The sequence below is a fragment of the Sarcophilus harrisii genome, chromosome 2 (assembly GCF_902635505.1).
Source record: "Sarcophilus harrisii chromosome 2, mSarHar1.11, whole genome shotgun sequence".
Taxonomy (NCBI): Eukaryota; Metazoa; Chordata; class Mammalia; order Dasyuromorphia; family Dasyuridae; genus Sarcophilus; species Sarcophilus harrisii.
Genome location: NC_045427.1, coordinates 360,840,875 through 360,853,572, shown reverse-complemented (window position 1 = coordinate 360,853,572; position 12,698 = coordinate 360,840,875). Strand labels below are relative to the sequence as shown.

Here is a 12,698-nt window from a genome sequence, read left to right as displayed (position 1 = left end):
GAACTGATACTGAACCAAACGGGCAGAACCAGGAATACATTGTACACAATAACAGCAAGAATGTGCAACAATAAACTATGAAAGGTGTAGTTCTTATTACTAGTTCAGTGATCCAAAGCAATCCCAATAAACTTTGAGCAGCAAATACCATCTGCATATATATATATATATATATATATATATATATATATATAAAAGATCTATGGAGACTGAATGTAAATCAACACATTATGTTCACTTCTTTGTTCTGTTTTTTTTTTTTTTAATTTCTCATGATTTTTCCCTTTTACTCTCTCCCAACAGAGTCATAAAGTAATGTGTATTAGAAATAAATAAATTTCCCAAGAAACCATTTTAATGACCTAGAAAAAATAACAACAAAATTCATCTGGAAAAGGTCGAGAATTTCAAGGGAATTAATGAAAAAAAATCAAATGAAGGTGGCCTAACTGTACCTGATCTAAAATTAAAGAAGCAGTCACCAAAACCATTTGGTATTGCCTAAGAAATAGATTAGTTGATCAGTGGAATAGGTTAGGTTCACGGGACAAAATAGTCAATAACTATAGCAATCTAGTGTTTGACAAACCCAAAGATCCTAACTTTTGGGATAAGAATTCATTATTTGACAAAAACTGCTGGGAAAACTGGAAATTAGTATGGCAGAAATTAGGCATGGACCCACACTTAACACCGTGTACCAAGATAAGATCAAAATGGGTCCATGATCTAGGCATAAAGAACGAAATCATAAATAAATTAGAGGAACATAGAATACTTTACCTCTTAGACTTGTGGAGGAGGAAGAAATTTGTGACCAAAGAAGAATTAGAGATCATTATTGATCACAAAATAGAAAATTTTGATTACATCAAATTAAAAAGCCTTTGTACAAACAAAACTAATGCAAACAAAATTACAAGGGAAACAACAAACTGGGAAAACATTTTTACAGTTAAAGGCTCTGATAAAGGTCTCATTTCCAAAATATATAGAGAATTGACTCTAATTTATAAGAAATCAAGCCATTCTCCAATTGATAAATGGTCAAAGGATATGAACAGACAATTTTCAGATGATGAAATTGAAACTATTACCACTCATATGAAAGAGTGTTCCAAATCACTATTGATCAGAGAAATGCAAGTTAAGACAACTCTGAGATACCACAACACCCCTGTCAGATTGGCTAAGATGACAGGAAAAAATAATGATGATTGTTGGAGGGGATGCGGGAAAACTGGGACATTGATGCATTGTTGGTGGAGTTGTGAACGAATCCAACCATTGTGGAGAGAAATCTGGAATTATGCCCCAAAAGTTATCAAACTGTGCATACCCTTTGACCCAGCAGTGCTGGCTTATACCCCAAGGAGATACTAAAGAAGGGAAAGGGACCTGTATGTGCCAAAATGTTTGTGGCAGCCCTCTTTGTAGTGGCTAGAAACTGGAAAATGAATGGATGCCCATCAATTGGAGATTGGTTGGGTAAATTGTGGGATATGAATGTTATGGAATATTATTGTTCTGTAAGAAATGACCAGCGATGAATACAGAGAAACTTGGAGAGACTTACATGAACTGATGGTGAGTGAAATGAGCAGAACCAGGAGATCATTATATACATCAACGATACTATATGAGGATGTATTCTGATGGAAGTGGATTTCTTTGACAAAGAGAAGATCTACCTCAGTTCCAACTGATCGATGATGAACAGAAGCAGCTATACCCAGAAGGAACATTGGGAAATTAGTGTAAACTGTTTGCATTTTTGTTTTTCTTCCCAGGTTATTGTTACCTTCTGAATCCAATTCTCCCTGTGCAACAAGAGAATTGTTCGGTTCTGCACAAATATTGTATCTAAGATATACTGTGACATATTTAACATGTATAGGACTGCTTGCCATCTTGGGGAGGGGCTGGGGGGAGGGAGGGAAAAATCGAAACAGAAGTGAGCGCGAGGGATAATGTAAAAAAAAAAAAAATTACCCAGGCATATGTTTTGTCAATAAAAAGTTATAATAATAATAAAAAGAAATAAATAAATTTATTAGGAAAAAATAAATTATATCATTAAAGAGAGATAGACAGAGACAAAGAAAGAAACAGAAAGAGATAGAGACCCAGAGAGACAGAGACAGAGACAGACATACACACACACAGAGACAAAGACAAAGAGAGAAAGAGAGAAAGAGGGAGAATGCCAAAGAGGGTGACCAATAATGTCAAAGTCTGCAGAGACGGAAAGAAAGATGAGACTTGAGAAAAGCCCATTAGATATGACAATTAAGAGATGATCAATAACAATGGAGAGAGGTTTCAGTTGAATGATAAAGATAGAAATCAGAAAGCATTAGAGAGTTAAGAGGAGAGGAAGTGGAAGCATCGATTGTAGATAGATTTCTCAAGGAGTTTTACCTCAAAAATGGGGAAAGACAGAATGGACCTAATGACAGAGTTTAAACATTGTTATTTTTATTCATTTGGTTAAATTTTCCCCAATTACTGCACAAACATTTTAAACATTCGTTTAAAAAATTTTTCTTTCAAATTTTTTTCCTTCCTTCCCTCCCTGACTCCTTGAGAAGACAAAATGATATCAATTATACATGTGAAGCCAAGCAAAAAATATTCTATATTAGCCAGGCTGAAAAAGAAAACACACACACAAAAGCCCAATAAAAAAGATTTTTTAAAAATGTGTTTCAATCTGCACTCAGAGTTCATCAGTTCTCTCTCTGAAGGTGGATGGCATTTTTCATTATGGATCTTTGAAATTCTTAGATCATTATATTATTGAGAATAGCTAAGTCATTCACAGTTGATCATTATACAATATTGCTGTTATTGTATACAATATTCTCCGGGTTTGGCTCCTACTGAGGGTTTTAAATTTTCTTTATTTATTAAGAATGGGAGAGACATGAAAATGTAGGAAAGAGAAAAATAGCTAAAGGCAGGGAAAGACTGAAAGTGAAAGGAAATGATAAGGGTAGGGGGCAACCTGCTGAAAAAGAAAGCAGTGGAACAAAGGGTGCATCTAGATGGGTTTTTCTTTGCAAGAATGGCTGCCTCTTTTTTTAGTGGCAAGAAAACTGGAAACTGAGTGGATGCCCATCAGTTGGAGAATGGCTAAATAAGTTCTAGTATATGAATGTTATGGAATATTACTGTTTTATAAGAAAAGATCAGGAGGATGATTTCAGAGAGGCCTGGAGAGACTTACATGAACTGATGCTAAGTGAAGTGAGCAAAACCAGGAGATCATTGTACATGCAACATCAATATTATATGATGATCAGTCGTGGTGGACATGGCTTTCTTCAACAGTGAGATGATTGATGCCAGTTCCAATGATCATTGAATCATCCACTCTCAGAGAGAGAACTGTGAGAAGTGTGGATCACAACATAGCATTTTCACTCTTTTGTTGTTTCCTTGAATTTTTCTTTCTCATTTTTTTCCTTTTTGAGCTGATTTTTCTTGTGTAGCAAGATAATTGTATAAGTACATATGCCTATATTGGATTTACATGTATTTTTACCATGTTTAACATACCATTGGATTATTTGTGATCTAGGGGAGAGAGTGGGGCAACAGGGAGGAAATTGGAACACAAGGTTTTTTACAAGGATCAATGTTGAAAAATTATCCTTGCATAATTTTGAAAATAAAAAGCTTCAATAAAAATATATATTAAAAAAAGAAGAATGTCTACTTCTTTATGCAAGTCAGTGGTGAAGGAAGACACTGTGGGAGAAATGCTGAAGGATGAACAATGAGGAAGGGAGAAGAGGGAGGTCTGAGTGAATAGACAAATTTCTCAGCTAAGAGCTTGGCTTGAGTGCCATGGAAAGTTTGAAAAGGAATGGAAGATTCTGGACTGAACTGATTAGGGAGGTCTAAAAGGATTGCCTTGTTGCAGTGAGGACCGAGATTTAATTATATAACATAGTTTAGTTGTGGACTTGGTCATTACAGTTGTGTGTTTCTTTAGCTCTACACAGTAGCACATGAATAGGAATAAAGGCAATAAATGGTGGAAGTAATTCAAGGCATGATTGTTAATAGGTTAGGGAAGGAAGGGATTTGGATATAGAGGCTGGTGTGGGCTTGAACTTGTTCATCAAGGGTCCAAAAGTGAGTAGGGAGGAGAGTGTATCCAGCACAGGAAAGATGGGTAGAGGTTCCAGTGAGGATGAAAAAAATGGTTAAGGGCCATAAGGCAGGAGGGAATATAGAATGATAAAAGATGTCCTGATTAAGGAATTTCAGAGTTCATGAACATAGATTATTATTATAGAATTTAGAGTTGTAGAGACTTTAGATAATCAAGAAAAAGCTGAAGTCTAGAGAGTAACTAGTCTGAGGCCTCTTTTGCAAATAAAGGTTTCAGATCAAATGGGATAAGCAAGTTTAATTAATTTAGCCTTCCTAGAACATTGATTCATGTGGAAGAAACAACAAAATAACCTACACTCAAAAGTGACAGAGTTTGAGAAGCTGCTTCTTTTTGCCTGATTTGAAAGAGAATGTAGTATAGTGGTTAGAGTAGAAGGAGTCTGTGGTCAAATCCTGTTTTAAGAATGTTTTAGTTGTGTACTTATGGACAAATCTCAACCTGCATCGTTTTCTTCTCTATAAAATAGTAAGAGGACAATATTGTTGTAGTGAATGTGTTTTGCAAAACCTTAAAACACCATAGAAATAAAAGTTTTTAATTTTTCTTTTTTAGAAAGAGAATTGGTATGTGACTCTAGCAGGGATCCAGGCTTTTGGGCACAAGCCTGTCATGGCAAAGTCTAGGTCTCTTAGAAATGGAATGGACCAGAGGGTGGAAAGTTGTCTATTTGACCTGTATATTTGAGTTTAAATTTTAACTTCAAGACTTCCCGGCTGGGCAACCCTGACAATAGGGGGTAAGGGTGTGGAGGAGTAATGTATAGTAGCCAAAAAGGACTATTCCTGGAGTAGTCAGTCCCCTAAAGAATCCTATGTTGCCACACCAAAGGGGAATTCTCAGATGACTGCTTAGAGTCTTATGTTCGATTAGCCTAGTACTAGCAGAAAGGAATAGTGAAAAGAACACTCATCTGAGAGTCAAGAATATGGAATTAAAATTTCAACTCAATGCCTTACTAGCTCAATTACCTTGGACACATAATTTCTCTCCGAGTTTCTTTACCAATAAAATCTGGACGATTTCCCAGATCCAGATAATATCCAACTTCTCTTGAAATGCTAATATTCTGTGTTTTAGGACCCTAAGGTCCTAGACTGAAAGGGAACTGAGAAATTGTCTAGTCCAACCCATTTATTTCACAGAACTAAAGCTTGGAGAGTGTCTGTAGCTAGGACTCAAACCCCCTTCACAGAACTAAAGCTTGGAGAGTGTCTGTAGCTAGGACTCAAACCCAAATTTCATGAATCCAAGTCTGACTATTTCTCCTACACCAGGCTGCCTCTTGGACAAACAATTGCATGACTGGTTTTGCAACCAACCAACCCTATTGTTGGCTGGTATGGTGCAAAGGGCAGTCCAGTCAGCCAGTGACAGAGATGGAAGGAAAAAGGAAGGATGACCTCCTCCCTATCATCACTCCTCCTGGGGCTCCATTGGTATCAAATGCTCATATGGGGGTCCTGAAATCTTTGTATGAATTGAAAGTTTCTTATTGATTCATCTCGAGTGTTCTTAAATCAAGGAAAATCCTTCCAAACATTCAGTTGTTTGCCAAGGGGAATATGGAAGGAGGGAAAGTATTTTCTTCTAGAAAGATTAAACAAAGATCCAGTTAGGAATTACTATCCCCACTCTGGAATCTGGGAATAGAAAACCACAGGAGTTGACCTAAGTTGATATAGGCCAATTTCACTCACTATAAAGTTACATTATATAATTTTCAGAAGAGTTTTCAGGGTCATATTATCAACCTGGCACAGTCAGCACTTTCTTTCTGGCTATTTTTATTGTCCTTAAGAATTCAGAAACAGTTAAGAGAAATTTCCTGTCTTGCATTTCTAAGTCAGTCAAGCAGTGAGACAATGATTTGAAAAGGCAAGATATATATATTTTTCAGCATTTTATGTATGAAAAGCAAAATGACAAAATCATTTCAAAATTCCTTTGTCATAAATGGAGTGTGAAATTTGATTCTTTGGTTTAGAAATAATGGAAAATCATAGTTAAGAAAACATGATTTCTGAGAAAGGGCTATGGGCAGGGGAGCAGAAAGCAGTGTAGGAAACAAAATGGAAAAATTTGCCAATAGAGAACTTGATAATTTCATAAGAATTGGTTACATTATATTGAAGCATCATCCTTAATACCAGAACTGTGTCAAGGTTTGCTCTTGAGTCAGCTTAGAGAAGATGTTCTAGTAAAACTTATGAAACTTTTCCTCAGTATTAAAAGGCAGCATGCACCAGAGTTAAACTCACTAAATGCCAATATCAATTTCCTAAGCAGTATTTTTAACTCCACAGGAATGGCATTTTGATTCTAGCTATACATTAGTTTACATTTTTGCCCAAAGCTGGATGTAAAACAACAGATTCAGAATACTGAGGAAGATTGAAAAAGAATATTTTTAGCATCTGTACCAAATTATAAGCACAGATTGATATATTTTAGGTAAAAATATGAGATTCTGTCTACTTACACTGTATTTTTCTCAACTTGCTGAGAATTTAAGGGCTTAAATTACCAGGTAATGGATGATCAATTTTCTTCAAGCACTGGACCCAGAATCTTTCATTTATTTTGTAGTAGAGAGTAAACTTCTAGAATTCTTTATTTTGCCTACACACTATTACATGGCATGGACTTTTCCACATTATTTTTGTCTACATTAAGCTGGTACACGCTAATCCACAGGAAGAAACATAACATATGGCTTACAGATAATAAAGTAAGATAAAATCATCCCTCATCAGGGATGCTGTAGACAGAATTTGAGAGAGGTTCCCTTCCAACTCCCAGTTGACTATGATAATTAGCAATTGTTAGATGACTATGGGTGATAGCAATCCAACCAGATGGATATTTACTTATGAATTTGTGTGCATGTAAACACAGATGTCTATGTTATCTATGTCACTGAAAGTCATAGAATAGCTTCCTTGGAGTCATAAACTGCTTCACGATGTCCTCTGTAATCTCTTTGCGCCGGGCCTGGTGGTTAGCAATCAAAGGCTGTAGCACTTCAATGAGTGTCTTCTTTAGCTCTCCAGTGAGCATAGCTCCACTTGTGTAATCCTGCCAGAGACAGAACAGAAGAAAATTACCATTCTCTGAAATTCACATGCTCATTCTCAGGAATGGTGGAGAGGGAGGGGATTCCTGTTCCAGTATGAGTTGGATTTGGCAATTCCTGAAGTTCCTTTTAGTTCTGAGGTTCTGGAAGAGACTACAGAAGGCACCAAATTCAATCCTAAACTGAAGCAAGACTCTCCTTAATAATACCTCTGATGAGTGGTCACAATTATGGGAATTATCTACATTGTAGACATGTAGCAGAAAGAGAGACAATCATTTTGTTTCAAGTCACAGAGGGGATTAGTAACAAGCCTAGGACACAATTAGTCCACATCTGCCAGTCTATGCTACCAGCACCCCTACTGCTAAATTGTATTTACATAATGCTGAAAGATAATTCTATAGAGAATTAGGTCCTTTTCACCTCCTGTTCTACCATAATATACATCTCACGTCCCTCCTTCTGCTCCACTCTCAATGCACCACACTAATTCTGGCCTTGTTATCTTTCACCCAGACCATTATGACGACCACTTCATAAATGTTGTCCCTGCCTTCTGTTCCGCCCCTCTTCAAACTGTTCTTTCCAGGCTGCCAAAACAATCCTCCTGGGGAAAAGCTTCAATCAGATCACCTTCTTGCCCCAAAAGGTGCAGTAGGCTACTATGGTCTCTAGGCCAAAATGCTAATTCATCAGGTTGACTATCTGTGTACACCCTAGGTGTACCAGAAACTTTCTGAAGGTCACTCACACTTACCCCTTTTATCTTGGCATAGTTTATTTGGAACACTAGAATTTCATTTTTTCCTGTCTTTTCCTACTCCTCACCTTCCCTCCCCCGATTTGCTTGTGAGGACAGTTATATCCCAGAAAGGTTCCTTCAGTTACATAAAATTCTGTTTGTGAAATGATATCATTGCCCCATTCATCATTCTTGCCTTGTTAGGGTTCCACCAGTTGGTAGACTTAACTTTCAGAGCTTGTTTGCTTTTAAAAACTGTTTCAATTTTGGATACTGTCATGTTTTCACAATTTCATTTTACTAGTTTTATTGTTGTTTTTGCTTTTAAAAAGGCTGTATCAATTTCGTGGATAAAAATTTCTAAATTAAAAAAAGAACTTAAGATGTTGGTTGAATTGATGTGTGAAATTATGAGATTTATAAAATTTGACTGAATGTAAATGAAAGGAAACATTTCCTAACAATCACAGATATCCAAAATTGAAATGGGTTGTTTTGGGAGGCAGTATGTTTCCTCTCAATGGAGGCTTTCAAGCAGACGTAAGATGACAAGTTATTAGCTATATTGTGGGATAGATTCCTTTTCCTAGATGAGTCAAACTACATGGTATTTTTGGTCCCTTCCAACTCTTAAGATTGTATAATGGATAAAGTCTATTAAAAGCTGCTCTCTTGGTTAATCTGACAAAACTTTCAACTTGCATCATAGATACAAAGAAATGCAGGCACAATCAACTTTTTCCAAGTCATACAGTTTGTGTGTGATAGACCTGGCTGCCTGATATTCAAGTTAAAAAGAATAAATCACATTTCTGAGGTGCTTTAAAGTTACAAAGTACTTCATCTCTCTGTAGTGCTTTCATAACTGATCTTCACAACCTAATATAAGACCCCCTTTTTATAGATGAAGAATGTGAAGCATGAAGACTGTTTGGAAGTGATAGAGCTGAGACTTAAATCCAGGTTTTTTGGCACCAAGACCAATTTTACACTATATCCTATTGTGGTCTGGCACTGTTTCTATCACCAAACTATGGAACTTAGCAAAATGTTCAAAAATACATATTCTTAAACTCTTTGTCCAGGTTTTTAGTGAATAGCCTCGGAAAAGAACCAATCATTCTTATCTGTCGGAGTAGAAGAACTAATGTGAGATACAATCTGATCTTATTCTTTTTACATATTTTAATGAAACAAAACAAAAACCAAAAATTTAAAAAATCTGAACACAAAACTTTGTTGAGACATATTACTGCAAATACACTCAAACTCAAAATCTAAATATTTAAAGTAGTTCTTAGCTCTTTTCTCAGAACAATATTTTTAAATGTACAAAATCAAAGGAAATCAGTTTATTTTTGAAATACGGTTATTAACATATACTTTTTAAAAAAAGTTAGTTAATTCCAGCTTAAGGATTCCTATTTTAGAACATCTGCCTAATAAGTATGCTTCAAACTTCTTATCCTGTTTTTTAAGGCTCTCTCAAATCTGGTGCTACCTTGCCCTATTTGTAGACAATCCAATATGACTTGTGCTCCCTTCCGCCCCTCTATGTCCCTGTTTGTCACACCTATGGCAATAGGTGTTCTAAAAACATTTATCAAAAATATAATATTAACTATATTATTAACTAAATTCAGACATAAACAAAATTTAGTTGAAGCCAAATTAGCAAAATTCAATTCTTGAGAGAGAAGAGAATAAGTATCTTGGCTCATTTATTTGAAATATTTTAACATAGTATAAATCTAACTGCTTTCTAGCTACTCAGAAAGTCTGATAAAGAATGCATGCAGTGCTACATTATGCCCTTAGAAATACCTGTCTTATCTGCTCGAGTTTATCATCATCCTCCAGAAAGAAGGTAAGGTACATGAAAGATACATCAATGTCACAGTTGCCTCCAAACTGTCTGTGTTCCTCTACGGTGTCTTTACCTCCAGAAAATGCATGTTTGTTGACCTGCAGACAAAATTAATGAAAACATAATTTGTGCTAATTTGAATAAATGAATGTTTTTATATAAAAAGAATGAGCCAAGAGTGGTGACTCATGCCAGAGTCCCTGTTCCTCTTGGATCACAAGGATGAGAATTCTGAGATATGGTGGGGATTACAGACAACCAGTGTCTCTATTAAATCTGGCACCAATCAGGTGTGCCCCCTGTGTAAGGAGGGGTAAACTGGCCTAGGGTGGGAAAATGAAGCATGTGAAAGCTTCTGTCAATTAATGGATCTGTGAGTGGCTGCCACACTTCTGGACTGGGTTGAGATAGGGAGACCCAGTGTCAAACAAATAAGCCAACAGAAAATATAAAAATAGCAGTATCCACTGAATATCCATCAATGCTATTTCAACATTTCAAGATCTAAGATTTGACTGACAAAGGGATTTCTCCAAGAAAGATCTCAGACCCACCTCTGAAAAATCTATTCTTTCAGAGTCAACTGAATCCAAAAACAAAACAAAACAATTTTTTCCCTTGGCAATTGATGGTGGGGAAAATGAAGATTTTCATAACTAAAACATTTTTTTCCCATTTGATGATGATCTCTCTGTATTTAAATCTGGTTCTTGGATGACAAATATACCCAGTATGGGGCCAGACACATTCTCCACGCCTATTACCTTTCCAGGTTGGTAGAGTCTAAAAGAATGTGGAGTTTTTTTCCATATAACTTTGAGTCCCTGGAATCATCTTTTTAGTTTCCTTTAAACACTGAAGAGTTTATGAACCTACTTACAAAAGGGAGTCATAAAAAAAGCAGGAAAGAATCCCATAAGACAACTAAAGATGATGGGGAACCTATACCACACTTTGTTACATTCCAAAACACTTTTGGATATGAGTGTTGATATGGTCTGGCTGATTTCTAAAAATAGTACCTAATATTCCAAACCAAATAAGTAGAGGAAGTTATAGTGATAAGTATTCTAGTAATATAAATTACTACAATGGTGAATGCTTAAAGAGCTTAACAAGTATTCACCAGAAGCAAAAGTGAATGTTTCTCTTAAACACTGTTATTCGGTTGTATCTAAGTCTTTGTGATCCTACGGACCATTGATACTAGAGTGGTTTGACATTTCCTTCTCCAGAGGATTAAAGAAAACACAGACTAAGTGACTTGCCCAGAATCACAAAGCTAGTAAACATTTGAGATCTTCCCGACTCCACTATCTACCCACATCTACAAGCTGTCTTTTTTAAAAAATAGCTTTTTATTTACAAGATATATACATGGGTAATTTTTCAGCATTGACCTTTGCAAAACCTTCTGTTCCAACTTTTCCCCTCCTCCCCACTCCCTTCCCTAGATGGCAGGTAGACCAATACATGTACAAACTTAAATTTTGCAAGTTGTTTTTCTGCTGAGAGAGGTCTTTTACCTTGTTCTTAATCTGCTTGGCTGTGTCAGTAAGGAAGATAGAAGAGTTGGGGTCACTGGCACTCATTTTAGTCTGGGCTCCTTGCAGAGCTGGGAAGAAGCTTGAATGAAGCAAGGCTGGTTTGGGATAGCCAATCTTTGGAGCCACATCTCTCGTCATTCTAAAATAAGGATCCTACAAAAAAAGAAAGATGAAAGGAGGTAGACACTGAAATAATTTTTAGATAGTGCTTTAAGGATTACAAAGCTCTTTCCTTATAATTCATATGTAATTGATTTTTTACAAATTTGATTTATATAAAATAATTTACAATTCCTGATGGAAAGAATACAAACATTATTATTCCTTATGGATGATTAGGCTCAGACAAATAAACATACATGCCCAAAGTCAGCCTGGACCTAGATTCGAATATTTAGTCTTCTAGACCAAAACACTTTCTACTAGAAAAATTGTCTCTGGTCTAGAACACAGAATGTGGGAGCTGGGATTCAAATCTGGGTCTCCTATGTTCAAGTCCAAGACTCTTCCTGCTCAATTGGACTGTTGATTATTTTCTATCCTATTTTACCATCAGATTAAAAAACAGTACCTTTTATTTTTATATCACCTTCATTTTCAAATTTATTGTTCTACTCTTCTTAATCTTTTTGACAAAGAAAAAAAAATAAAGTAACAAAAGTAACCAAAGCCCAAACTAAATCTGACAGTACATGCTATGCTCTATATCCACAGTACCTTCTGTGGAATAGGTCCATTTTCTCAATTCTTTTCCTAGGCCCAATCTAATCATTCAATCCTGGTTTTTTTGTTTTGGTTCTTTATGTTATTATAGCTATTAAGTATATTCTTTCCTTGGGTCTGTTTACTTCACTTTGCATCAGTTATAGAAAATTTCCCATGTTTAGGTCCAGAGCTTAATAAATGAATAATACACAGTAATAATACTCCAATCAAAATCTTAACAGTATATAGAAACTAAACCTGCTCAAATCAAGATGTAATGGTTTCTCACCTGGTCTATGGCACATGGAATAAGACACTGAATATCTGTCCTGTCTTTGAAAATCTGTGGAAATGAGTTGCTGAAGGATGGGGCAGCTTGAATAGCAGGAAAACTAATCTTTCCTGAAAGAGGAAAAAAATGACAAAATACATTTTTTTTTTCAATTCAGGATAATTCCTATTGCCATTGCTAATTCTGCTATGAATCTCTACCCACTAGTCTTGATACTTAAGCTTTGGCAAATCAGTAATTACAGACTGGCTCATAGTAGTCCACGAGATCCTAGCTAATCAAA

At 35.9% G+C, this 12,698-nt stretch overlaps 1 protein-coding gene across 4 annotated transcripts in view; it reads right to left on the bottom strand.

Moving 5' to 3' along the window:
* Positions 1-5,953: 5,953 nt before the first annotated feature.
* The window catches only part of WARS1 (tryptophanyl-tRNA synthetase 1), a 35,671-nt gene continuing 28,926 nt past the window's right edge, over positions 5,954-12,698 (bottom strand). For all 4 annotated transcript variants that reach the window (XM_031953250.1, XM_031953251.1, XM_031953252.1 and 1 more), the window contains 4 exons: positions 12,413-12,525; positions 11,398-11,571; positions 9,829-9,969; positions 5,954-7,261 (listed from right to left, as the gene is read on the bottom strand). In XM_031953250.1, coding sequence (XP_031809110.1) covers positions 7,100-7,261; positions 9,829-9,969; positions 11,398-11,571; positions 12,413-12,525 — 590 coding nt within the window. In that variant the 3' untranslated portion in view covers positions 5,954-7,099. The remainder of the gene's footprint in view (positions 7,262-9,828; positions 9,970-11,397; positions 11,572-12,412; positions 12,526-12,698) is intronic.